The sequence below is a fragment of the Salmo salar genome, chromosome ssa25, assembly GCF_905237065.1.
Source record: "Salmo salar chromosome ssa25, Ssal_v3.1, whole genome shotgun sequence".
Taxonomy (NCBI): domain Eukaryota; kingdom Metazoa; phylum Chordata; class Actinopteri; order Salmoniformes; family Salmonidae; genus Salmo; species Salmo salar.
The window spans coordinates 48,191,683-48,219,063 of NC_059466.1; the positions used below are offsets into that span (position 1 = coordinate 48,191,683).

At 40.4% G+C, this 27,381-nt stretch overlaps 1 protein-coding gene and 1 long non-coding RNA gene across 2 annotated transcripts in view; one reads left to right on the forward strand and one right to left on the reverse strand.

The window, feature by feature from the left end:
* Nucleotides 1–2,743: 2,743 nt before the first annotated feature.
* On the reverse strand, nucleotides 2,744–4,491 carry LOC123730492 (uncharacterized). Its single transcript, XR_006761932.1, has 3 exons — nucleotides 4,117–4,491; nucleotides 3,852–3,987; nucleotides 2,744–3,628 (listed from the first exon to the last, which is right to left on the reverse strand). It is a non-coding gene; the product is annotated as an uncharacterized lncRNA (long non-coding RNA).
* Nucleotides 4,492–4,794: 303 nt separating this feature from the next.
* LOC106586886 (rab-like protein 3) overlaps nucleotides 4,795–27,381 on the forward strand; it is a 45,237-nt gene continuing 22,650 nt past the window's right edge. The window contains 12 exon segments of the mRNA XM_045707447.1: nucleotides 4,795–4,842; nucleotides 5,062–5,155; nucleotides 5,158–5,190; nucleotides 5,284–5,335; nucleotides 8,777–8,782; nucleotides 10,438–10,488; nucleotides 10,619–10,775; nucleotides 16,518–16,556; nucleotides 16,685–18,081; nucleotides 22,330–22,477; nucleotides 23,177–23,422; nucleotides 23,621–23,723. Of these exon segments, the coding sequence (XP_045563403.1) occupies nucleotides 4,795–4,842; nucleotides 5,062–5,155; nucleotides 5,158–5,190; nucleotides 5,284–5,335; nucleotides 8,777–8,782; nucleotides 10,438–10,488; nucleotides 10,619–10,775; nucleotides 16,518–16,556; nucleotides 16,685–16,741 (537 nt within the window). The 3' untranslated portion in view covers nucleotides 16,742–18,081; nucleotides 22,330–22,477; nucleotides 23,177–23,422; nucleotides 23,621–23,723.

Genomic DNA, 27,381 nt, shown 5'->3' on the forward strand with positions numbered 1-27,381 from the left:
GAATTTACTAACAATTTACTAAATTACTCACGATAAACGTTCACAAAAAACATAACAATTATTTTAAGAATTAAAGATACAGAACTCGTTTGTGCAATCGAGGTGTCCGATTTTAAAATAGCTTTTCGGTGAAAGCACATTTTGCAATATTCTCAGTAGATAGCCCGGCCATCACGGCTAGCCATTTAGACACTGACCAAGTTTAGCCCTGACCAAAGTCAGATTTACTATTACAAAAGTTTGATTACCTTTGTTGTCTTCGTCAGAATGCACTCCCAGGACTGCTACTTCAATAACAAATGTTGGTTTGGTCCAAAATAATCCATCGTTATATCCAAATAGCGGTGTTTTGTTCGTGTGTTCCAGACACTATCCGAAATGGTAAATCAGGGTTACGAGCATGGCGCAATTCGTGACAAAAAAATTCTAAATATTCCATTACCGTACTTCGAAGCATGTCAACTGCTGTTTAAAATCAATTTTTATGCCATTTGTCTCGTAAAAAAGCAATAATATTCCGACCGGGAATCTCCGTTTAGGTAAACAAAGGAAAGAAAACAAAGCTTTCGGTCGACGCGGGCACGAGCCTGAGTCTCACAGTACTGTAACCAGCCACTACCCAAACGCGCTACTTTTTTTCAGCCAGAGCCTGCAAAGCCACGATTCAGCTTTTTGCCGCCTTCTGAGAGCCTATGGCAGCCGTAGGAAGTGTCACGTAACAGCAGAAATCCTTTGTAATGGATAGAGATGGCAAAGAAGGCCAAGAAATGGTCAGACAGGGTACTTCCTGTACAGAATCTTCTCAGGTTTTGACCTGCCATTTGAGTTCTGTTATACTCACAGACACCATTCAAACAGTTTTAGAAACTTTGGAGTGTTTTCTATCCAAAGCCAATAATTATATCCATATTCTAGTTACTGGGCAGGAGTAGTAACCAGATTAAAGCCAGATGATAGCAGTGTGAGCTTGTTGAGGTTGTTGTCCTTGATGATCTTTTTGGCCTTCCTGTGACATCGGGTGCTGTAGGTGTCATGGAGGGCAGGTAATCTGCTTTTAGGTAAACAGACAAAGGAAAAGAAAGCATTCGGTCGAAGCGGGCACGCGCCTAAGCCCATAGTACTCTGAGTGGCCACTTGCCAAAAGCGATAAAGTGTTTCAGCCAGAGCCTGCCTCGATATCGTTCAGCTTTTTCCCGGGCTCTGAGACCCTATGGAAGCCGTAGGAAGTGTCAGGTTATTGCACAGATCCTGAGTCTTCAATAAAAAGAGCCAAGATGAAACACTACTTCTCAGACAGGCCACTTCCTGCTTGAAATCTTCTCAGGTTTTGGCCTGCCATATGAGTTCTGTTATACTCACAGACACCCTTCAAACAGTTTTAGAAACTTTAGGGTGTTTTCTATCCAAAGCCAATAATTATATGCATATTCTAGTTACTGGGCAGGAGTAGTAACCAGATTAAATCGGGTACGTTTTTTATCCAGCCGTGTCAATACTGCCCCCTAGCCCTAACAGGTTCATGTGAACTTCTATGGGCAAGGTGGGACGTCAGCGTCCCACTCTGTTCAACAGCCAGTGGAATCGCGTGGCGCGAAATACAAATACCTAAAAAATGCTATAACTTCCATTTCTCAAACAAAGACAAGACTCTCGTTAATCCAACCACGTTGTCCGATTTCAAAAAGGCTTTACAGCGAAAGCAAAACATTAGATTATGTCAGGAGAGTACCCAGCCAGAAATAATCACACATTCATTTTCAAAGCAAGCATTAATGTCACAAAAACCAAAACCACAGCTAAATGCAGCACTAACCTTTGATGATCTTCATCAGATGACACTCCTAGGACATTATGTTATACAATACATGCATGTTTTGTTCAATCAAGTTCATATTTATATCAAAAACCATCTTTTTACATTAGCATGTGGTTGTGTTGCCCTCTGGTGGTTAAGTTAAGTAAGTGAGGTGGAGGAGCAGAGTTTAATTGAGTGAATGATTTGAGTCTCAGTTGTGTAGCCTGAGGAGATTGTGTGAAAGTGCAGAGGATTTGGATGAGGTTTTTCCTCCATGTTAATGCTGGATCAAACTTTCATTTCCTTAGGTTGTTCTTGTTGTTTCTTCATATTATTCTAATCATTATTTTCACCATATTTATTTTATTTATGATCCTGTATCTGTGTAGTCATGTTATTATTTCATATTATGGATATTTATGATTATTTTAAAAAGTTTTAATTGTTATTTAATTGTACTATCAGATATTGGTCTAACATTAAAAAAAAAAATAGATATACAGGTTTAAATGAGAACACTTAATTTCCATGGTACTGTCACTCACTATATATTAAACATAATGGGTCACTTGCAATAACTGATGGCCACTAGATTATAGCCAGCTGGTCTCTCATTAAACCATCGACACCCAGAAAATTCCCTTCACAGCTTATTTCAATAGCAACCATCATCCGCCAATGATTTGGCAACTACACCACCCACAACCGCAGGGCTCTCCAGAGGGTGGTGCGGTCTGCACAACGCATCACCGGGTGCAAAATACCTGCCCTCCAGGACACCTACAGCACCCGATGTCACAGGAAGGCCAAAAAGATTGTCAAAGATAACAACCACGTGAGTCACTGCCTGTTCACCCCGCTATGGCCACTTTAATAAATGGAATACTAGTCACTTTAATAATATCACTTTAATAATGTTACATATCTTGCATTACTAATGCCATATGGATATACTGTATTAAACACGTGAATGTGATAAATAACATTTGATTTGATTGATGACCGAAATAAAAATGTTTGATCCATTTTAGAATAAGGCTGTAACGTAATAAAATGTGGAAATAGTTCAAGGGGTCTGAAATACTTTTCTGAATGCACTGTATGTGGTAATAAGTAATCTTAGGTGAGTACATGGGGAGATATATCTCTGCAGATGATCTGGTCTAAATCACTGATACAGGTCCCGCTCCACCCTCCTGTGGTATGGATAGCTTGTTATTATGTCCCCAGAGAAACCTAGATTCAATTAAAGGTCCTATCTATTGTCATTACGTGGCCCTGGGTATAGATTGTTCTCTCTCTCTCTCTCTCTCTCTCTCTCTCTCTCTCTCTCTCTCTCTCTCTCTCTCTCTCTCTCTCTCTCTCTCTCTCTCTCTCTCTCTCTCTCTCTCTCTCTGGTCGTAAATTCCTGGAGGAGACCCTCTCCCCCTGGCCATGCAGAAAGAGACACATAGAGAGAACAAAGCATTTCACAGCGAACTCCTAAATCCTCAAAATGGGGATTTGATACAAAATGTCCACTTGTGAGAAGGTGGGAATGGTCCATGGATACTTAAGGGACGGGTATGACGAGTGTGTTTCATTTGGTGACCTCAGAGAGGACAGGAAACACACATTATTATATCTCTGAATATGTACACTTCTCAATTATGGGGTTTGCATCTTATTCTTGTATTAAATGAATGAGTAAAAATGCCAGAACCCTGTTTGTTGTTTGAGTTAGTCTTGTCCCAACCAGCTACGGAGCATTTGGGAGATGCTGGGATACGTTCACACTCCATTTGGGAGTCCAATGACCGTCACATTCTCAGTTAGACGAGCTGTGGTCTTTAACTATAAGAGGAAAATAAATAAAATACAATTAGGTAAAGTTATTATATTCTATTTGTATAATTCAGAATAAACCTTGAATAAACTGTATAAACATTCATGTCAGTGAAGATAATCAGTATCAATTGAATGCATTTCTTATAAAGCCCTGCATTCATTTAAAGTTTATACAAAATAAGTACTATATACTGTAGAAATGAGACATTAGGGGTGTCTTGAAGATTACCTTCAGTAGCATGATGTCATAACTGATCTGCGTTATATTCTCATGTAAGGGATGCCGATGACATTGTGACACCTGAATATTTTGACAACTCTTCTTGAAGTCATGGGCTCCAAACAACACCATTAAAGGATAAGCACTAACAGAAAATCAAAAAGGGTCGCAAGACATAGAATGAAATAGAAGAAGTCCTCAAGAGACGTAACAAGATGCAACAAAACATACCGCATCTGGATTAATTTGTTGTCTATGACAAAGAAAGACTCACTTCCTTAAGCAGTGTGCTGAATTCAGGACAAAGTCCTCCCGGATGAGCAGGTGAGATGGAGTGGAAATATCACACATTTTTAAGTTGGTTGTAAGTGGCCTCAGATGATTCATACCAAAAATCACCTTTTAAAACAAAGTACACCATCCGTATGTCTCTTTAGAACGTCATTCATGTCCCTAACCTGTCAGGACCTCAACAGGAACAAGAACATTAGAAATGCTTCTCTTACTTTACAATTCAACAAATAACCTTGTTTACTACCTCACTGAGCACTTTCTTACGAAGAAAATACGTTTTGACACAAATGTAACGTCTAACTTGCGCCAAAATGGTTTGTAGTTGTAAATCCCAGGTTGCACGGCTGTAACACACGATGGGTATAGTGTGGGCAGGGATTTTTCTTCTGACCAATTAGGTGAGTTTATGGCCTTTTCCTCCGACCAATCACGTGAGCGTATTGCCTTTTCTTCCGACCAATCACGTGAGGTGTTGTCTCTCTATATACAGTGCTACCTCCTTTACAACCCCCACCTCCCTCCTTCCACACCCCTCCCTCCACACACACACACACACACACACACACACACACACACACACACACACACACACACACACACACACACACACACACACACACACACACACACACACACACACACACACACACACAGTGAAATGGTGCCATGGTCTAGCAGATTATTCATACTGAAAGTGAAAGCTGAGGTAAGGTGAGCTGGAGTGGAAGTGGTGAGTGGTCTCAGATGAAGCAAAAATAACCTTTTTAAATAAAGTACACCACCTGAACGTCTGCTCAGATAAATATTTACTTTGAGGTTTATCAGTCAGGATTATTGAGATTTATCAGTCAGGATCATTGAGGATTATCAGTCAGGATCATTGAGGTTTATCAGTCAGGATCATTGAGTTTATTCTCTATTACAGGTCCATTACTACAAGGAGGGCACACCAGAGGAGAAGACCTACTGCATAGAATTATGGGATGTTAGAGGATCTGTGGGCTGTGCCAGCAGTCTGAATGCACCAGAGTGGTTTTCTACAACTCTGTCAATGGTAAAGTCAAACATCTGGTTGGCTGTATAAGTCATAACATAAAGCAAACCTACTGTATAGATCAGTAATGACACATTATTTGTGTCCTCACATGAATTGTATTTGTTCACGACTTGACAAACAAGAAATCCAACCAGAACCTGCAGTACCAGTCAAAAGTTTGGACACACCTACTCATTCAATGGTTTTTCTTTATTTTTACTATTTTCTACATTGTAAAATAATGGTGAAGACATCAAAGCTATGAAATAACACATATGAAATCATATAGTAACCAAAATAGTGTTAAACAAATCCAAATATATTTTATATATGAGATTTTTTTTAGTAGCCACCCTTTGCCTTTGACAGCTTTGCACACTCTTGGCATTCTCTCAACCAGCTTCATGCTTTTCCAACAGTCTCTTCATGCTTTTCCAACAGTCTTGAAGGAGTTCTCACATATGCTGAGCACTTGTTGGCAGCTTTTCCTTTACTCTGCGGTCCAACTCATCCAAAACCATCTCAATTGGGTTGAGGTCGGGTGATTGTGGAGGCCTGGTCATCTGATGCAGCACTCCATTAATCTCCTTAATCAAATAGCCCTTACACAGCCTGGAGTTGTGTTTTGGGTCACTGTTGAAAAACAAATAGTAGTCCTACTAAGCGTAAACCAGATGGGATGGCGTATCACTGCAAAATGCTGTGGTAGCCATGCTGGTTAAGTGTGACTTGAATTCTAAATAAATCACAGACAGTGTCACCAGCAAAGCACCCCCATAGCATCACACCTCCTCCTCCATGCTTCACGGTGGGAACCACACATGCGGAGATCATCCATTCACCTCTATGCGTCTCACAAAGATACAAATTTGGACTCATCAGACCAAAGGAAAGATTTCCACCAAACTAATGTCCATTGCTAGTGTTTCTTGGTCTCTTCTTATTGGCTTCCTTTTGTAGTTGTTTCTTTGCAGCAATTCGACCATGAAGCGCCTGATTCACGCAATCATCTCAACAGTTGATTTTGAGATATGTCTGTTACTTGAACTCTGTGAAGCATTTATTTGGGCTGTAATCTGAGGTGCAATTAACTCTAATGAACTTATCCTCTGCAGCAGAGGTAACTCTGAGTCTTACTTTCCTGTGTTGGTTCTCATGAGAGCCAGTTTCATCATAGCGCTTGATGTTTTTTGCGACTGCACACATTTTCCGGATTGACTGACCTTGATGTCTTAAAGTAATGATGGACTGTCATTTTTCTTTGCTTATTTATGGGCTCCCGAGTGGCACAGCAGTCTAAGGCACTTCATCTCAGTGCTAGAGGCATCACTACAGACCCTGGTTTGATCCCGGGCTGTATCACAACTGGCCGTGACCAAGAGTTCCATAGGGTGGCGCACGATTAGCCCAGCGTTGTCCGGGTTAGGGGAAGGTTTGTCAGGGGTAGGCCGTCATTGTAAAATAACAATTTGTTCTTAACCTCTATGGGCTAGGTGGGACGGTAGCGTCCCACCTGCGGGACACAGCCAGTGAAATATCAGGGCGGCAAATTGAAAAACAACAAAATGTCAAAATTCTACTTTGTCAAACATATGACTATTTTACACCATTTTAAAGATACCCTTCTCCTTGATGTAACCACATTGTCTGATTTCAAAAAGGCTTTACAGCGAAAGGAAAACATTAGATTATGCTAGGAGAGTACATTGACAAAAATAATCACACAGCCATTTTCCAAGCAAGGACATGTGTCAATTAAACCCAAAACACAGCTAATGAAGCACTAACCTTTGACGATCTTCATCAGATGACACTCCTAGGACATTATGTTACACAATACATGTATGTTTGGTTCGATAAAGTTGATATTTATATCCAAAAACAGCATTTTACATTGGCCCGTGATGTTCAGAAAATATTTTGCCTCCAATACTTCGGTGAATCAGCACAACAATTTACAAAAATACTCATCGTAAACGTTGATAAAATATTAAACTGTTATTCAAAGAATTATAGATGAACATCTTTATGCAACCGCTGTGACAGATTTCAAAAAAGCTTCACGTGGAAAGCACACTTTGCAATAATCTGAGTACTGCGCTCACAAAAATACACCAGGCATTACAGATACCCGCCATTTTGGAGTCATCTAAAATCATAAATAGCATTAGAAATATTCACTTACCTTTGATGATCTTCATCAGAAGGCACTTCCAGGAATCCCAGGTCCACAATAAATGTTGTTTTGTTCGATAAAGTCCATAATTTATGTCCAAATAACTCCTTGTTGTTTGCGCGTTCAGTAAGCTACTCCAAATGTAGGAAGCGCACCGAAAATTTCACGACAAAAAGTTATATTTACGTTCGTTGAAACATGTCAAACGTTGTAAAACATCAATCTTTAGGGCCTTTTTAACTTAGAACTTCAATAATATTCCAACCGGACGATTACAGTGTCTTGAAAAATGTTTTGGAACACAGCTACCTCCTCACGTGAACGCGCATAATTGTGGCCTGTCATTCTCTCGGTCATCAGACTCCAGGAGGTCTTGTTCGCTCTCTGTTGACTGCAAAAGCCTGAAACATGTTCTAAAGACTGTTGACATCTAGTGGAAGCCTTAGGAAGTGCAAATTGAACCCTAAGTCACTGTATACTGAATAGGCCCAGTCTTGAAAACTACAATCCACTTCCTGGTTGGATTTTTTTCTCAGGTTTTTGCCTGCCATATGAGTTCTGTTATACTCACAGACACCATTCAAACAGGTTTAGAAACTTCAGAGTGTTTTCTATCCAAATCTACTAATAATATGCATATTATAGTTTCTGAGCCAGAGTAGTAACCTGTTTAAATTGGGTAAGTTTTTCATCCGGACATGAAAATACTGCCCCCTAGCCCAGACAGGTTTTAACTGACTTGCCTAGGTAAATAAAGGTTAAATACAACGTTTAGCTTTTCTTGCCATAGTATGGACTTGGTCTTTTACCAAATAGGGCTATCTTCTGTATACCACCCCTACCTTGTCACAATACAACTGACGGGCTCAAATGTTTTAAGATGGAAAGAAAATCCACAAAATTACTTTTAACAAGGCACACCTGTTAATTGAAATGCATTACAGGTGACTAAATCAAATCAAATCAAATATTATTGGTCACATACACATGGTAAGCAGATGTTAATGCGAGTGTAGCGAAATGCTTGTGCTTCTAGTTCCAACAGTACAGGAATATCTAACAAGTAATATCTAACAATTCCCAACTACCTACTACACACAAATCTAACAAGAAATCTAACAATTCCCCACCAACTACCTAATTCACACAAATCTGAAGGGGTGAATGAGAATATGTACATATAAATATATGGATGAGCGATGGCCGAGCGCCATAGTCAAGGTGCAGTAGATTATATAAAATACAGTATATACATGTGATATGAGTAAAGTAAAATATGTAAACATTATTAAAGTGGTTGAGAGCGGTGCAGTTGCTGTACCAGGCTGTGGTACAGCCCGACAGGATGCTCTCGATTGTGCATCTGTAAAAGTTTGTCAGGGTTTTGGGTGACAGGCCAAATTTCTTCAGCCTCCTGAGGTTGAAGAGACGCTGTTGCGCCTTCTTCACTACACTGTCTGTGTGGGTGGACCATTTCAGTTTGTCTGTGATGTGTACGCCCAGGAACTTTAAACTTTCCACTTTGTCCACTGCTGTCCCTTCGATGTGGCTAGGGGGGTGCTCCCTCTGCTGTTTCCTGAAGTCCACAATCATCTCCTTTGTTTTGTTGACGTTGAGTGAGAGGTTGTTTTCCTGACACCACACTCCGAGTGCCCTCACCTCCTCCATGTAGGCTGTCTCGTCATTATTGGTTATCAAGCCCACTACTGTTGTGTCGTCTGCAAACTTGATGATTGAGTTGGAGGCGTGCGTGGCCACACAGTCGTGGGTGAACAGGGAGTACAGGAAAGGGGTGAGCACACACCCTTGTGGGGCCCCAGTGTTGAGGGTCAGCGAAGTGGAGATGATGTTTCCTACCTTCACTACCTGGGGGGGCGGCCCGTCAGAAAGTCTAGGACCCATTTGCACAGGGCGGGGTTGAGACCCAGGGCCTCCAGCTTGATGATGAGCTTGGAGGGCACTAGGGTGTTGAATGCTGAGCTCTAGTCAATGAACAGCATTCTTACATAGGTATTCTTTTTGTCCAGATAGGATAGGGCAGTGTGCAGCGTGATGACGGTTGTGTCATCTGTGAACCTGTTGGGGCGGTATGCAAACTGAAGTGGGTCTAGGCTGGCCGGTAATGTGGCGGTGATATGATCCTTGACTAGCCTCTCAAAGCACTTCATGATGACAGAAGTGAGTGCCACAGGGCGGTTTTCAGGGAACTCAAAGCAGCAGGAGGGGTGAAGTCAGGCGCAGGAGACCAAGGTCCGTGAACACACGTTTAATAGGCAATAGTCCAAACTGCTAACAACATGTAAGGCAGGGCAAAAAATACAAGTAAGGAAGAGCCCGAAAACAGAGTAGAAGAGGCCCCCCCCCCCCACTAACGATCTAACACAATACAGGTGCTCACATAAACCAGACCAAACCAAAATAAAATGAACAGAGGATCGGTGGCAGGTAGTAGGCCGGCGACGATGACCGGCGAGCACCGCCCGAACGAGGAGAGGCGCCACCTTCAGTCGACGTTGTGACAGCGGTAGTCATTTAGTTCAGTTATCCTTGCCTTCTTGAATGGTTAATGGTAGCCATCTTGAAGCATGTGGGGACAACAGACTAGAATAGGGAGTGATTAAATATGTCTGTAAACACACCAGCCAGCTGGTCTGCGCATGTTCTGAGGACACGGCTAGGGATGCCGCCTGGGCCAGCAGCCTTTCGAGGGTTAACACGTTTAAATGTTTTACTCACATCAGCCACTGAGAAGGGGGGGGCAGACTTTGGGCGGGGGGGGCAGACTTTGTTAGTGAGCCAAGACGATGGCACTGCATTAACCTCATTACCTCATGAAGCTGGTTGAGAGGATGCCAAGAGAATGCAAAGTTGTCATCAAGACAAAGGGTGGCTACTTTGAAGAATCTGAAATAACAAATATATATTTTATTTGTTTAACACTTTTTTGGTTACTACATGATTCCGTATGTGTTATTTCATAGTTTTGATGTCTTCACTATTATTCTACAATGTAGAAAATAGTAAAAATTAAGAAAAACCCTGGAATGAGTATGTGTGTCCACACTTTTGACTGGTACTGTATATTGCTTGTCACTAGAGGCCTTGAACAAAGACTCCTCCCCAACAGGGGTAATTGTCTCATGGGTGTATCCTACTGAAATAACTGAATTTGAAATGTTTTAACATATATTTAAAGTTAAATATAAGTTATTATCATGGAGAAACTATACTTACTTGTCTTGTCTTGAATATGTTCCCTTGCCTGAACACCTCCAATGATTACGACAGAGAGCAGTTTGCTGATAGCTCCGTGCCTTTTCTCCTGATAGTCACCAAGTTTGATCAGATCCCAGAGAACAAGAGGAATGATGTTCTCACCAGGACAGCTTTCCTGTCTGAAGACTTCAATGCTGAGGAGATCAGCCTGGTAGATGCATCCTCACTTCAATTAGCCTTCTAGGCCTCTATCGATACTGAGTTATCCATCACTCGGTCAAAGACAACCTGCAGCCTTGTCCTTTTGCTATCAATTAAAGCCCAATGTATGGATAATGTATGGGCAGTGGACACACATCATTAGTATGGTAACAGCTATAGGTAATGGACTTATTTTTTTGACCTTTTTGATGTTTGTGATTCTTATGGCATTACTCACGGTCAGTGTGAACGAGAGTGACTTGACACAACGGGCGAAGCAAGCTGTACAAACAAAACAGAAATGAAACAGGACCTCTTAATAATGAAAGGGGTTGAAGTCTGCCGTGAAGCGTTCATCCATGAATACGGGTAAGAGTCTAGCTACAGTATCAGATATTATACGTTTCTAATGTTCTCAGAAAGTTGTTTTCATTGCAAGTTAAAGTTTACTGTTAACTAACTAGCTGACGTTAGACGGCTGGCTCGCTAGCTAACATTACGTTTATGATCTGTGTAGTAATGTTTTCTCAGAATGCCATTTTGCATTGCTAGTTACAGCCTAATGTTAACTAGCTAACAATGAACATGTTTGGTTAACTATAGCTAGTTATGACAATCTGTTTCTATTGCTAGTACTCTGTGGATTGGGATTATGGATCATTGTTTAGATAGCTAGCTACATGTCTAACAAATTACCCCAAGTTAAAGCTTACTGTTAGCTAGCTAGCTGATGGCCCATCAAGTTAGCCAGGTGTGTCTGATGGTGATTACGGCTATCTATTGTATAATAATGCTAAAATATTTGTATCTGGAATTTGTCTTTCAGCATCAGTAGAACACGCCTGAATCTCCTCCACCAGTCAAACAAGAAGAATGCTCTAATGCCTCTCATTAAAAAGAGAGCTGGTCCAAGCAAGCACAGGTTACACCTGAAGCATGAGGACTTGCAGCGAGTGGTGAACTTCATCAACAACTACTTAGAGGAAAGTGCAATAGTATTACCAGGATGCCACCCAGGACACAAACACTTTGGTGGAAAGCTGCAGCCATCCCATGTGACAAAAACAGCAGTGTGGCATATCTACAAGGAATCGTTGACAACACTTGGTATGTAAAGCAGAAACAACATGTTTTGATTATAGAATTGACCTCCAACATGATTGGCAATTTGTCTGAGATTGCTGGTGTTGTGAAGGACAACACTGTGGCAGGGGCCAACATCCCACAGCTGGTTGGACTGGAGGATGGTAAGGTGCTGGTGGAAAGCTATGGCTGGCAACAATACCTGACTCTGTACTTCTGGCCACTGCCACAGATGAAGCAATACCAGCACTACAGGTGAATATCATTTTCATTGCATTGTATGAGGTTATTCTTCTTATCTAAACTTGGGAGGTGAATTGATGTTGTGCAAGGTTGCAATGTCTTCTGATGTTTAGTTGTTGTTATTTCCTGTTTTTCAGCTTCGATGCTCTGGAGCCATAGATGGTCTGCCTGTACACGCACCACCTGGACTGGACACAGCTAGACAAATGTATCTTTTTGAGAAGATCAGGAAGTTTTGTGATGAAGAGGCTATGGACATCAAATGCCCTGCACCAAAGTCAAGGAGAGGACAGAAACAGGCTCTTCGATTATAGATTCCCTTGTTCATGTGTGGTTCAGACGGACCAGTCATCATCACTATCTGCAGTGCCTCTATTCAAATGACTCTCTCCTAACACACACGCATTGCTGATACGATTTGTTTTATCCCGCTGCTTAGCCACTTTACCCCTGATTGTATGCATTTAACTACCTCATCTATCACTGATATCGTTATTGATACTGTTCTTGTACATACTGTATATTATTATATTTATATTGACACTATCTATTTCTGATATTGCTACTATGCAAGTACCGTATATTCCGGACTATAAGCTGCAACTTTTTTCCCACGCTTTGAACTTTGCGGCTTAAACAATGACACGGCTAATATATGGATTTTTCCCGCTTTCAAATTTGTGGGTCCTGACAGCGTGGAGCATTGTCAAAAAATCCACTATCATCAACGGGTTTCGAAAGGCTGGACTGCTGCGTGTTGAAGAGGGCTCAGCGGGGGATTTGCCTCCGGATGAAAGTGACGAGAGTGACAATGAAAATGATCCAATATCGGATGAAGCAATTCTGAGGCTATTCAAATCCGACACCGAAGGAGATGGTTTCAGTGCACAGGAGGAGGAAGATGGTGACCAATGACTTTCTTGGTAGGCTACTGTTTACTGCTCATTTTTTATTTTTTGTTACAAGCCGTGATTCGTTAAAGCCTATTTATTTTTGTTACAAGCCGTGTTTCGTTAAAGCCTATTTATTTTTGTTACAAGCCGTGTTTCGTTAAAGCCTATTTATTTTTGTTACAAGCCGTGTTTCGTTAAAGCTGTGTAAAGTTCATTTGTTTCAATGTACCGGTAGGCACCTGCGGCTTGGTGACATGTGCGGCTTATTTATGTTCAAAATAATATATATTTTTTTTAATTCAGTGGGTGCGGTTTATATTCAGGTGCGCTTGACTTGTTATGGATAGGGGGCAGTATTTTCACGGCCGGATAAAAAACGTACCCAACTTAATCTGGTTATTACTCCTGCCCAGATACTAGAATATGCATATAATTAGTAGCTTTGGATAGAACACACTCCAAAGTTTCTAAAACTGTTTGAATGGTGTCTGTGAGTATAACAGAACTCAAATGGCAGGCCAAAACCTGAGAAGATTCTGTACAGGAAGTACCCTGTCTGACCATTTCTTGGCCTTCTTTGTCATCTCTATTCAAAACAGAGGATCTCTGCTGTAACGTGACACTTTCTAAGGCTCCCATTGGCTCTCAGAAGGCGCCAGAACGTTGAATGATGACTCTGCAGTCTCTGGCTGAAAAACATTAGCGCATTTAGATAGTGGTCGATCTGAGAACAATGAGACGGGTGCGCGCCTGCACGTGAAGAGTCCATTTTACATTTTCAGTCTTTGAACGAAAACAACGACTCCCGGTCGGAATATTATCGCTATTTTACGAGAAAAATCGCATAAAAATTTATTTTAAACAGCGTTTGACATGCTTCGAAGTACGGTAATGGAATATTTTGAATTTTTTTGCCACGAAACGTGCCGGCGCGTCACCCTTCGTTACCCTTCGGATAGTGTCTTGAACACACGAACAAAACGCCGCTATTTGGATATAACTATGGATTATTTGGAACCAAAACAACATTTGTTGTTGAAGTCCTGGAGTGCATTCTGACGAAGAACAGCAAAGGTAATCCAATTTTTCTTATAGTAAATCTGAGTTTGGTGAGTACCAAACTTGGTGGGTGTCAAAATAGCTAGCCTGTGATGGCCGGGCTATCTACTCAGAATACTGCAAAATGTGCTTTCACCGAAAAGCTATTTTAAAATCGGACACTGCGATTGCATAAAGGAGTTCTGTATCTATAATTCTTAAAATAATTGTTATGTTTTTTGTGAACGTTTATCGTGAGTAATTTAGTAAATTCACCGGAAGTATTCGGTGGTAATGCTAGTTCTGAACGTCACATGCTAATGTAAAAAGCTGGTTTTTGATATAAATATGAACTTGATTGAACAAAACATGCATGTATTGTATAACTTAATGTCCTAGGAGTGTCATCTGATGAAGATCATCAAAGGTTAGTGCTGCATTTAGCTGTGGTTTTGGTTTTTGTGGTTAACCTCTTACATCTAGACGTTCCGCTAGCGGAACTCCGCTCCAATATCCAATGATGGGCTTGGCGCGAAATACAAACTCCTCTAAAATACAAAAAATTCAATTTTTCAAACATATGACTATTTCACAGCATTTTAAAGATAAGACTCTCCTTTATCTAACCACACTGTCCGATTTCAAAAAGGCTTTACAACGAAAGCAAAACATTAGATTATGTCAGCAGAGTACCAAGCCAGAAATAATCAGACACCCATTTTTCAAGCTAGCATATAATGTCACAAAAACCCAGAAGACAGCTAAATGCAGCACTAACCTTTTATGATCTTCATCAGATGACAACCCTAGGACATTATGTTATACAATACATGCATGTTTTGTTCAATCAAGTTCATATTTATATCAAAAACCAGCTTTTTACATTAGCATGTGACGTTCAGAACTAGCATACCCCCCGCAAACTTCCGGGGAATTCGCTAACATTTTACTAAATTACTCACGATAAACGTTCACAAAAAGCATAACAATTATTTTAAGAATTATAGATAAGTACATAGCCCAGGCATCACGGGCTAGCTATTTAGACACCCGGCAAGTTTAGCACTCACCAATATCAGCTTTACTATTATAAAAGTTTCATTACCTTTTGTTGTCTTCGTCAGAATGCACTCCCAGGACTGCTACTTCAATAACAAATGTTGGTTTGGTCCAAAATAATCCATCGTTATATCCGAATAGCGGCGTTTTGTTCGTGCGTTCCAGACACTATCCGAAATGGTAAAGAAGGGTCGCATGGCGCAATTCGTGACAAAAAAATTCTAAATATTCCATTACCGTACTTCGAAGCATGTCAACCGCTGTTTAAAATCAATTTTTACGCCATTTTTCTCGTAGAAAAGCGATAATATTCCGACAGGGAATCTCCTTTTCGGCAAACAGAGGAAAAAATCACAAAGGTTGGGGCGGTCGGGTCACGCGCCTAAGCCCAGAGTCCCTTGATCGGCCACTTGAGAAAGGCGATAATGTGTTTCAGCCTGGGGCTGGGATGACGACATTCTGTTTTTTCCCGGGCTCTGAGCGCCTATGGACGACGTAGGAAGTGTCACGTTAGAGCAGAGATCCTTAGTAAAAGATAGAGATGGAAAAGAAGTTCAAGAAATGGTCAGACAGGCCACTTCCTGTAAAGGAATCTCTCAGGTTTTGACCTGCCATTTGAGTTCTGTTATACTCACAGACACCATTCAAACCGTTTTAGAAACTTTAGGGTGTTTTCTATCCATATGTAATAAGTATATGCATATTCTAGTTACTGGGTAGGAGTGGTAACCAGATTAAATCGGGTATGTTTTTTATCCAGCCGTGAAAATACTGCCCCCTAGCCATAACAGGTTAATAGTCCAGAAATTACGGTAACCATTTGGCTGTACCGTTTACACCTTCTGTAGAGACCCATCCTCTTGGCAAGATGTGGCTGGGGAATATCGCATTTCTCTCACATGATCCATTAATTTAGACAAGTGTGTCTGGGTAAGTATCATCTAATATTTATAAAATATTTTTATCTGGACACTTTGTGTTTACCTGGAATTTTTCCATATTGTAGGCCACTACTTTTAGCACTTTTAGTCTTAATCTTTACTGCACTATTTGCTGTTTAGCACATGACCTCACATGTGAATCCTTCAAGAGATGGGTGGGGCTAAAGCTTAAGAGGGTGTGACCGATGCTGAATGGGTGTAGACAAAGGAGAGCTCAAAATTCTCAAAATTGAGGTTACATGTTTATCAAGTTTCAAAGCAGAATTACTTTCCCATTGTTCCTCAAACATGCAGTGCATGATATACCATTTTGTAGCTCTGTGTCTCTGCTTATATCCTATGTAAAAAATACAATTTCAAATGTTGCTACATAAGACCGAATCAAGGTTGTCTGTCACATACAGTATACTGTTATTTCTATACATGAGTATCCACATTCTAAGAGTGTACATAAACATGTCCTCAATCACTGAATACTTGTGCTTATTATTTTAGGTCATAGAGAAGAGATACTTCACAAGAGACCCAAGTCAAGTGAGTAAGTGTTTGTCTTTGTGTCCATAACAAACATGCAACACTGGTCCGGTTCTTTCCCATGTTGAAACCATAACTATATCATCTCTCGACTTGAGACATAAAACCATCTCCCTTCCTCTCTCCAGATGACAGGTTTCACAGAGAGGAAACGCTTCAACTTCAAAAGCCCCCACTATGGCTGAGAGGAACACCACAGGTCTCTGTGGTTTCAGCATGCCTCTGTGCAGTCTCTCACTCAACAAGTCAACTTCCCTTTGTTTCTCTTTCTCTCTCGCTCTCTCTCTCCCGCTCTCTCTCAATGACATTTCTGTGTAAATACTTCACCAGTTAATTTTTTTGGACTGCAATAGAGTGGGCACCTAAATAGTGGAAGGCATCCTGGGTATGCTTGGGGAAATTTTGGTTCAAATGCACACAGCATAGTTATAGGAATTGATTTATTAAATAAGTTGTTTTTTTATACTTTCAACAAATGTAATTTATGTAATTGTTATCTTAAATATTTGTTTGCTATGTTCGCAAATGGATTGTACATTGTGTGCATCCCATTTTAACATGTAAAATAATAACAAACATGACACAGTAAAGATGTATTCAGTGTTTACATTTATTTTCCAATACTAATTGCTAAAAAAAACATTTGTGTAAAATTGAGACAACATTAATCCTGGACACTAAGGTATTTTCGTCTACACATGGGTGTCCTTGGGATGATCACATTCCTTGGAAGAAGTAAGAGCATCCCTGGGTCCAAGCATGGGATGCTTCCTGTGGTATTGTTGAATAGGACCCGTCCTTAGTGCTTGTCAATTATTGGTCTAAGAGTTTGACCACCCATTCCGGGAAATTAAAGCGACTAGAAGAAAACCAGTGTGGATGAGCATACAAGGTGTGTGTGCCCTGCTGTAAACTGTGTAGACTTAGGGTGTGTGCTATGAATCACTCTGTTTTACAAGTACAGGAACAGATACTAGATTAGATTAGATGACCTGTATTGTCTACTTAGGTAAATAAATACGTTCTTATGGTCAGCACTCAGCACAGAGTCGACTCACATAATGCAGTCAGATCCAAACAGATACAAACAAATCAGAGAGAGGGTCAAAACAGAAGGTCCAGGGCAAGGTAGCACGTCCGGTGAACAGGTCAGGGTTCCATAGCCGCAGACAAAACAGCAGAAACTGGATCACCAACACGACCAGGTGGAATTGGAACGGGGACAGCCAGCTACCACCCAGGACACCATCGCGGCCCGTGGAAAATTATTTTTCGTAGGCCCTCCTACAACTAAATAGTCAGAGGATAATCAAGTCCTTATCAAAAAAAGTCTTATCAATTTGGTTCATAGGCTAATGATTTACCTCAATCGTGATCAAATGATCAAACACTTTCACTTTTACAGTATATGCGTTCTATAAAAGCTGCAAGATTTGAGCTGTAGACCACTATACAAGAAGAGCCTGAAACAACTCAAACAATTCAGCAAGCAACCTGCCTGCCCGAAAGCATCCATTCCTTAAAGGTAATTCTGCATGTATGTCAATCTCCAGGAGGACTACATCTGTAACTCTGTCCATTGTATTACTATACCACTGTACCATTCCATTGTATTACTAAACCACTGTACCATTCCATTGTATTACTATACCACTGTACCATTCCATTGTGTTCCTATACCACTGTACCATTCCATTGTATTATAAGACATGTTGCTCATTCAAGGCCCCACACGGGAGTCTTTCAATGGTGAACACCTTATGCCATACAAATTAAATTAAATGTTTAACGGATTTCATTTTCTGAAAATTGTCTGTGAGCAAAAAAAAATGTGAAAATACATATTTTTTTAAACTATAGTGACTTTAGTTCAACCTAATCAATATATTTTAGCCTCTTGGGAAGGCTATGTTGGTTTCTAGCTTGAGTTTGAAATACTTGCTATATTAGAAGTTATAGGTTACATGAATGAGGAATATATATGCTGGTGTCAATGGAGAGTGGATAAGAGCCATGGGGCCTGAAGAGTTACTAGGTAAGGGAAAAATTAATCACATGGTTACGTCACTGATAAGGGTGGATAGCTGTGGATTAGTGAGGAATGGGGGCCGAGGTCAGGTCACACGAAGTGGGAAGGAACAGTTTATTACCCACATCACAACCTGTTGGGGCTCGGGGGCAGTATTGAGACATTTTGAAAAAAATATGTGCCCATTTTTAACTGCCTCCTACACCAACTCAGAAGCTAGGATATGCATATTATTACTTACACATTCGGATAGAAAACACTCTGAATTTTCTAAAACAGTTTGAATGGTGTCTGTAAGTATAACAAAACTCATATTGCAGGCAAAAACCTGTGAAAAATAGATCCCCAAAAATTTTGAATTTTGTGACTGTACTATTTAGTGTCATTGTTTTATAGATAACATAGTGAGAAAGGATTCATTTCGCAACACCTACGGCTTCCACTAGATGTCAACGATCTTTATAAAGTTGTTTGAAGCGTCTATGATAAACAGAGAGCAAATTAGAATCCAAGGAAGTTGACATGTCATCACTTCATTTTTTTTGCGCCTGCGCATAAATCTGAGAAACGTGGGTTTGTCATCATTTTTTATCTAGACATAGGATAGGTTGTGTGAAAATATTACTGATGTTTAACGTTAAAAATGGACCAAAAGATTAATGCTAAACAACATTTGACATGTTTGAACGAACATAAATAGATTATTTACTAGGTTTTTTTTAGCTTTTCGGCGTGATTTTACACTCCCCCCACCACGTTTTGTGGGAGCATAATGAACGCTAAGTACTTGGTGTTATTTGGACATAAATTATGAACTTTGTCAAAAGAAACCACATTTGTTCCGGACCTGGGATGCCTGCCTTCTGATGGAGATAATCAAAGGTAAGGGGATATTTACAATGTTATTATCGATTTTAGATGATGCTAACTGTATAGCATAGCCTGTTGTTCTTAGCATAGCACCCCGTTTATTGCAAAATGTGATTTCCCAGTAAAGTTATTTTGAGATCTGGCCATTCGGTAGCAATTACAAGATGATAATATATTATTCTTTGAATGACAATATTATAATTTACCAATGTTTTCGAATAGTAATTTTGTTATGTTCACCGGAAGCATTTCAGAGAAGAAAAAAATCTGAATTTCACGCTACTGTAAAATGCTGTTTTTGGATATAAATATGAACTTGATGGAACAAAAAATGCATGTATTGTATAACATAATGTCCTAGGAGTGTCATCTGATGGAGATTGACAAAAATTAGTGCATAATTCTAGCTGGTTTCTGCTTTTGGTGACGCCTGACCTTGAATTGAAAATGGATGTTTGTACTTTTGTGGCTATGTACTGTCCTAACATAATCTAACTTTATGCTTTTGCCGTAAAGCCTCTTTGAAAATCGAACAATGTGGTTAGATTAAGGAGATGTTTATCATTTAAATTGTGTAAAATAGTTGATTGTTTGAGAAATTGAAATTATTAGATTTTTGATGTTTTGAATTTCCAGCCTTGTTAGCAATCCCGACTCGGGGTTCATTGCTAACCTGTAGCCCCAACACTTCCTGCCTAGCAACAAATATGTCATGTTTAGAGAGAAGGAGGAGACTCCGCCTAAAGGGGGGTATAAATATTGATGCTGGTGGGAACATGTCTTGGTCTTTTCAGCTGTTGGACACCATTGGGTGAATAAACCTGGTTTTAGCTTTTCCTAGTTGTCCGTCAGTTTTTACTCTGTTTATTTAGAACCTAACAGCTAAAAGAGTCATCCAACTGGGAACATACTGGTTTAATCAATGTTATTTCCACGTCATTTCAACAACAACTAAAAAGCAATGTGATGACGTTGAATCAACCTGGAAAACTGATTGGATTTGCTAAATTTCATAATTGTAACTTTTAATTTCAATCTATTGACATGGTTCACATTTTTATTGATTTCAGGTTGAATTCACACATTAGGTGACGACTCAATCAAATACATCAAAACTAGACGTTAAACTGGCATCTTAGAACAGTTGGATAGTTCAGCCATAATCCAAGAGGATGTTGTGCATCTCCTTATTGGAAGCTTGAGGACGTCATATTTGCTATAATTTACATTTAACTATTTTTTGATGAAAATTGAAGAGGGGCATTGGTTAAACATTTAATAGCCTTAGGCTACAATAAATATACCAGGTGTTCACCATTGAAAGTCTACCCATGTGAATTAATAAAATATGATATGACAGATAAGTAGTGACTTATAATCATTCTAAAAGCAAATGAATTGCTCTTAAAAAATTATAAAAAGGTAAGAAAAACAATTTGGATTATTTTAACAGCTGCATAATGCAGTAAGAGAATCAACACTTATTGAGTAGCTGGCTTCTGATATAAGTTTAAAAAATGCCCAACCATACCTCATTCCCAAACATTCAATGAATGCTTGAAAATGTGAAAAATGACCATATGGATGTGCTCGCTTGTCACAAATTTGTTTATAAAATGGAAAGTTGTAAGGACCAAGGCTGGAGTCTAGAAGCAGGTACGGGGAGTTGAACATTTCATAAGGAACAGACATCAAACAGGACAGAGACAGCGTCGATCCCACTGAGGCGTGGGAGCCCGAGGATCCGGCGGAGGGGTGAAAGCCTGTCGATCCCACTGAGGCGTGGGAGCCCGAGGATCCGGCGGAGGCGAAGCAGCGTGACGTGCGGCTGGGTATAAAAATCTGACGATCCAGCTGAGGCCTGACATGGGATGGGCGCCTTCCGATCCAACCGAGGAAAGAACCTCTCAAGCCAGCTAGGGCGTGACAGCCCGACGAGCTGGCTTAGGCATCCCCGGTTCCATCCGTGGCGGCCTCCGGACCCGACTTCACCACCAACCGGAACGCCAGTACTCCCCGATAATTCGTATGATGGCTTCAGGATTCTGTATGTTCTGACGCTGGGGTCGAGGAGCAACTACGGGGAGTTGAACATTTAATAAGGAACAGATATCAAACAGGACAGCGTCAGAACTGGGTATGCAAAGACAAACAAACATTAATCCTGAATTAGGGAACAGGGCTTGGGAACAGAGAGATATAAGGGAGGTATTGACAGAGGTGATTGAGTCCAGGTGAGTCCAATAATCGCTAATGCTCGTGACTGGGGAAGATAGGTGTGCATAACGCTGGGGAGCCTGGCGCCTTTGAGCACCAGGTATTTTGATATTTTATTAGGATCCCCATTAGCTGTGGCAAAAGCAGCAGCTACTCTTCCTGGGGTCCACACAAAACATGAAATATAATACAGAATGACATAATACAGAACATCATTAGACAAGAACAGCTCAAGGACAGAACTACATAGGGATGGGGGAGTGGTAGCATGTGTGACAGAAAGTATCATATTTTTACTCAAGGGTGTATATGAACATATTTTTATTAGATTTAATAGTGCTACAATGGTCAGTTCCTTTTTAAAAGTCCATAAAAATGTCAATTGAATTCTAGAAAGTCAATGGATTCCAGACAGTTTTGGAATTCAAGTATTCAGGTAATGTTAAATATCTGAGGTGGGTTGGGCATGGGCGTTGCTACAGGTAATCAACTTGGTGGAACTTGAAGGTGCATCTTCAGGATAATGGGCTGGTCTCATGGGAGAAAAAATATGTTTTAATTGATACGGGTGAGAGATAAATACCCCATGGTCCTTTAAGAAATGTTATTGTGATTTTTATCATTATTTGGCTAATTGGCTGCTGTACCATTTCAAAGATACCGGCTCAAAATGAACCCAAGTGTTAGAGAGTTCTGGTTCCAGTCCGGTCCGGCCAAAAAACAGGAGACGCTTCACTCTTCAAGAACTGAGAAAATAAAGGATCTCCGGACTACAGTGATGAGGGAACCAGTGTATCTGATTGAGGTGAGACGTTGGTTTGTTAGGGAGTGAACGTTATTTATATTGAGGGATGCCTGGATGGCCCTCCACCTGAGGAAAACATATATTTACCTGGACCGCACCGAGCGTTTGAAAAAACAAACATGTAACCCTCCCAAAATGATAATTAAAACAAAGTAGCAGGGAATATTAAATCCCTTTTTAGTAGGCAATCAAGGTTACAGTCCTGGGACCGGATTCACAAAACACTTCTTACACAAAAAAAAAACTGAAGAAGCTTCTTAAAAAAAAACATAAGAAGGTCATGATGGTAACAATTGTGATCACTCCCTTAGACAGGACACCATCTGGACAAATTATTTGTACTTTTATTGTGTTCTATTGTTTATTTGATTTTCTGTGTAGTCCACGTTTGCAAATTGAAATATACAGAATATTTTTCTTTCATATGTAGGAATATTTATTTAAATGTTTAAATCATGTATTGAAGTTCTATAGTACCATTAAAGGTTATCATAATAACAACATCAGTTCGCTTAATACAGTTTATTTGTACTTAAATTCAAAGAAAATACATTAAATATATTAAAAGTGTGTCCAATTTAGTATGACAAGTAATAAGTATATATAAATAAATAAAAAATATGTAAAAGTATTGGGAAGGCCACAACTCAATATAAACAGTTCAATAAGATGTGCTCCACTCTTTCCGATTTTAAAAAGGGGACTCACCAAAGATTGCAGAATTCAACCGCCCTCGGTTATGTCCAGTCTGACCCAGCAGTTTCTACAGTGATGATGGAGGAACCAGTGTGTCGGATTAAGAACGACATCGCTCGTGTGTTTGAGCCCCTGGAGGAGGCTTTGAGTCATGGATCCTACATTCACCCAGGGGGTTACAAAGACTTCCATGACAACCTACAGAAGCTAACCAAGCAATACAGAACAGAGAGAGGCAGAGGAGTTATGGTATGTATGAGGACATGGGGGGGGTTGGCTAACATTTAAACACATGTCCATGTTTCATATAATAACCATGTAACTGCTCTTAGGTGCTGTAGTCCTCTTAATAGCTGCTCTGGTCTTATCTGTGTGTTGTGTGTGTCTGTGTGTGTGTCTGTGTCTGTGTCTGTGTCTGTGTCTGTGTGTGTGTGTGTGTGTTTTCAGAGTGAGGAACTATTGAGAGAGTATCTGGATGAGAAGGCTAGAGTGGGGAATACTATCCTCTTGGTTGACCAGACACTCAGCAAAGAAGAACACAAAAGTGAAGGTAAAGTCTGTATCATAATTACTCTGCCATTTGAGATGTGTGATCAGTTCCAAATTGCATAGACTATTAACAATCAAATAATTAAATAGCATTTTTAAACAAAAAATAAATTGGTGGGGGGCAGGAAATGGAAAACAAAAAAATATTAAGGCATTGTACATTTTTCAATTTTTATCAATTAACCATTCAAATACTTAAATAAAAGTACTAAAATAAAAGTACAAATAAAAATGTTGGGCTGTGTAACTGAAAATCACAAGAGGCTACTGAAGGGAGAACGGCTCATAATAATGGCCGGAACGGAGCAAGTGGAATGGCATCAAAACACCTGGAAACCATATGTTTGATGCCATTCCACTTAAACACTAAAATACACAGATACAACTTTTTCCATCGTTTTTTTGTTCCATCCCACTTGACTTAATCGATTTTGTGCTGATTGTATCCTTTGTTTTGACCTTTATTTGGCTTGGCCACAAGATTTCTTAAATTTACAATAACTTTTCTTATCAGACAGACCAGATCTGTTTGCTGTCTTTTAGGCATCATTACGATGAACCATTGCATTTCTCATCTCATCATCAATCCATGAGGCACCGTTTGACCTCAGTGTGTTTTCTTAATGGGACGTGCTTATCAACAATTCTCATAAATAATTTCATAAACACAATCAGTGCCATTTCAGGGTCATCCTCACTACCTGGGGCGGCAAGTAACCTAGTGGTTAGAGTGTTGGGCCAGTAACCAAAAGGTTGCTAGATTGAATCCCTGAGTTGACAAGGTAAAAAATCTGAACAAGGCAGTTAACCCAGTGTTCCTAGGCTGTCATTGCAAATAACAATTTGTTCGTAACTGACGTGCCTAGTAAAATAAAAAAACTACACACTTCTAAGCACATTCTTAACGTCATCCACAAATGAGTCCTGATTCAACCCCTTGTAGGACCTTCGGTAGATTACCTTTGGTAAAAAGAAAAATGCCACCAAGTTATGATCACTACAACCTCGTGCCACTGATACAGCTTTAGAACAATGTTCAGCCATGTTAGTAAAAATATGATCAATACAGGTTGATGATGTGGTGCTGAACCTATGCTCAGGTTGGTAGTGTCATAACTTGGGTCAGGTTACATACTGTATTTTGTCCACAGAACGAAGATTTGTCCTTAGTGGACAGTTGATGACAATCAATTTTCAAATCACCCCCAAAATACATTTCCCTGTTTTCATCAGATACCTTATCCAACATTTCACAAATTACATGAAGATATTTCACATCAGCACTATGTAGCAGCAGCGAGCTAGTTTATGTTTCCAATATGGTAAATGCACCCACAGAGCTTCTATTTCATTCAAAATGAAGTCCTTGCATTGTTTGGGTGGAATCGATAAAAGACAGTACTGTGCAGCCGTCTTCATTAACCTGGCCAAGGCGATCGAATGTCAATCACCGTATTCTTATCGGCAGACTCAACAGCCTTGGTTTCTCAAATGACTGCCTCGCCTGGTTCACCAACTACTTCTCAGACAGAGTTCACTGTGTCAAATCGGAGGGCCTGTTGTCCGGTCCTCTGGCAGTCTCTATGGGGGAACCACAGGGTTCAATTCTCGGGCCGACTCTTTTCTCTGTATGTATCAACGATGTCGCTCTTGCTGCGGGTGATTCCCTGATCCACTGTGTTAACTAACCTCCAAACAAGCTTCAATGCCATACAACACACCTTCTGTGGCCTCCAACTGCTCTTAAACGCTAGTAAAACCAAATGCATGCTTTTCAACTGTTCGCTGCCCGCACCCGCCTGCCCGACTAGCATCACTACTCTGGATGGTTTTAACTTACAATATGTGGACAACTACAAATATCTAGGGGTCTGGCTAGACTGTAAACTCTCCTTCCAGACTCATATTAAACATCTCCAATCTAAAATTCAATCTAGAATCGTCTTCCTATTTCGCAACAAAGCCTCCTTCACTCACGCTGCCAAACATACCCTCGTAAAACTGACTATCCTACCAATCCTCGACTTCGGCGATGACATTTACAAAATAGCTTCCAATGTTCTACTCAGCAAACTGGATGCAGTCTATCACAGTGCCATCTGTTTTGTTACCAAAGCCCCTTATACCACCCACCACTGCGACCTGTATGCTCTAGTCGGCTGGCTCTCACTACATATTCGTCGACAGACCCGCTGGCTCCAGGTCATCTATAAGTCGATGCTAGGTAAAGCTCCGCCTTAACACAGCTCGCTGGTCACGATAACAACACCCACCCATAGCACACGCTCTAGCAGGTATTTCTCACTGGTCATTCCCAAAGCCAACACGTCCTTTGGCTGCCTTTCCTTCCAGTTCTCTGCTGCCAACGACTGGAACGAATTGCAAAAATTGCTGAAGCTGGAGACTTATATTTCCCTCACTAACTTTAAACATCAGCTATCTGAGCAGCTAACCGATCGCTGCAGCTGTACATAGCCCATCTGTAAATAGTCCACCCAATCTACCTATCTCATCCCCATATTGTTTTTATTTACTTTTCTGCTCTTTTGCACACGAGTATTTCTACTTGCACATCATCATCTGCTCATCTATCATTCCAGTGTTAATTTGCTAAATTGTAATTACTTCGCTACTATGGCCTATTTATTGCCTTACCTCCTCACGCCATTTGTACACACTGTATATAGACTTTCTTTTTTTCTATTGTGTTATTGACTGTACGCTTGTTTATTCCATGTGTAACTCTGTGTTGTTGTTTGTGTCGCACTGCTTTGCTTTATCTTGGCCAGGTCGGAGTTGTAAATGAGAACTTGTTCACAACTAGCTTATTTGGTTAAATAAAGGTGAAATAAAAATAAATAAATAAAAAATATGACTCCGGACGTAAACTGCAACTACCTCCAAATCTATTGGCCCAGTAAGCTGCCAGAAGGGGACACGAACAGAAAACATGGGTCAAGTCCCCAAAGGAGCTTTTACACCTGTCACATGTCCCATGAATATTTGGGTGTCATTTGGATAATCTGGTTTTACTGCAATGGAGCGCAAGTACATGGCTGAGCCGGGCACAAGAAGTACTCGCATCTCAAATATTTGCAACCCGGGTACCGATGCGTATCGGAGAATCGTTACATCCCTAGAACAAGTCCTCAGTTCTCTAGAGAACTCTCAGATCTCTTCAGGCCATGACCAAGGCTTGACAAACTGATAGCTGATTGACAGCTCTTCAGGCAACTAAGAAATAGATGCACTTCCTCAGTTAAAAAGCTAATTCAATCTACCTTCTCAAAATTTTTGGCTATCTACCAGGAAGTTTGAAAAGACAGGCTGAGTGGGCGGGGAGATTATATTCATGAGCTTGCCTTGACTGACACCCCTTTGAAACACCTATCTCAATTAACTTTGATGCAGTGTTGCAGTAAAATCATCTCAAGAACATTTGGTGATACACAAAGCAACTTAAACAACATTGAAATTGCATCAATGGTGTAATGTTTTGTTTTACACATCTCACGTTTGGCATGTCTCTTATGATGCAGTTCACAACAGCACTAATGTAAGTGTTGACTTGACAACTGCAGCAGAGTTTTGAAGAACCCTTCCCTCCCTCTTGTTCCATGCTGGCTGAAGACCTACAGTAACTAGCCAGTAACTAGCTA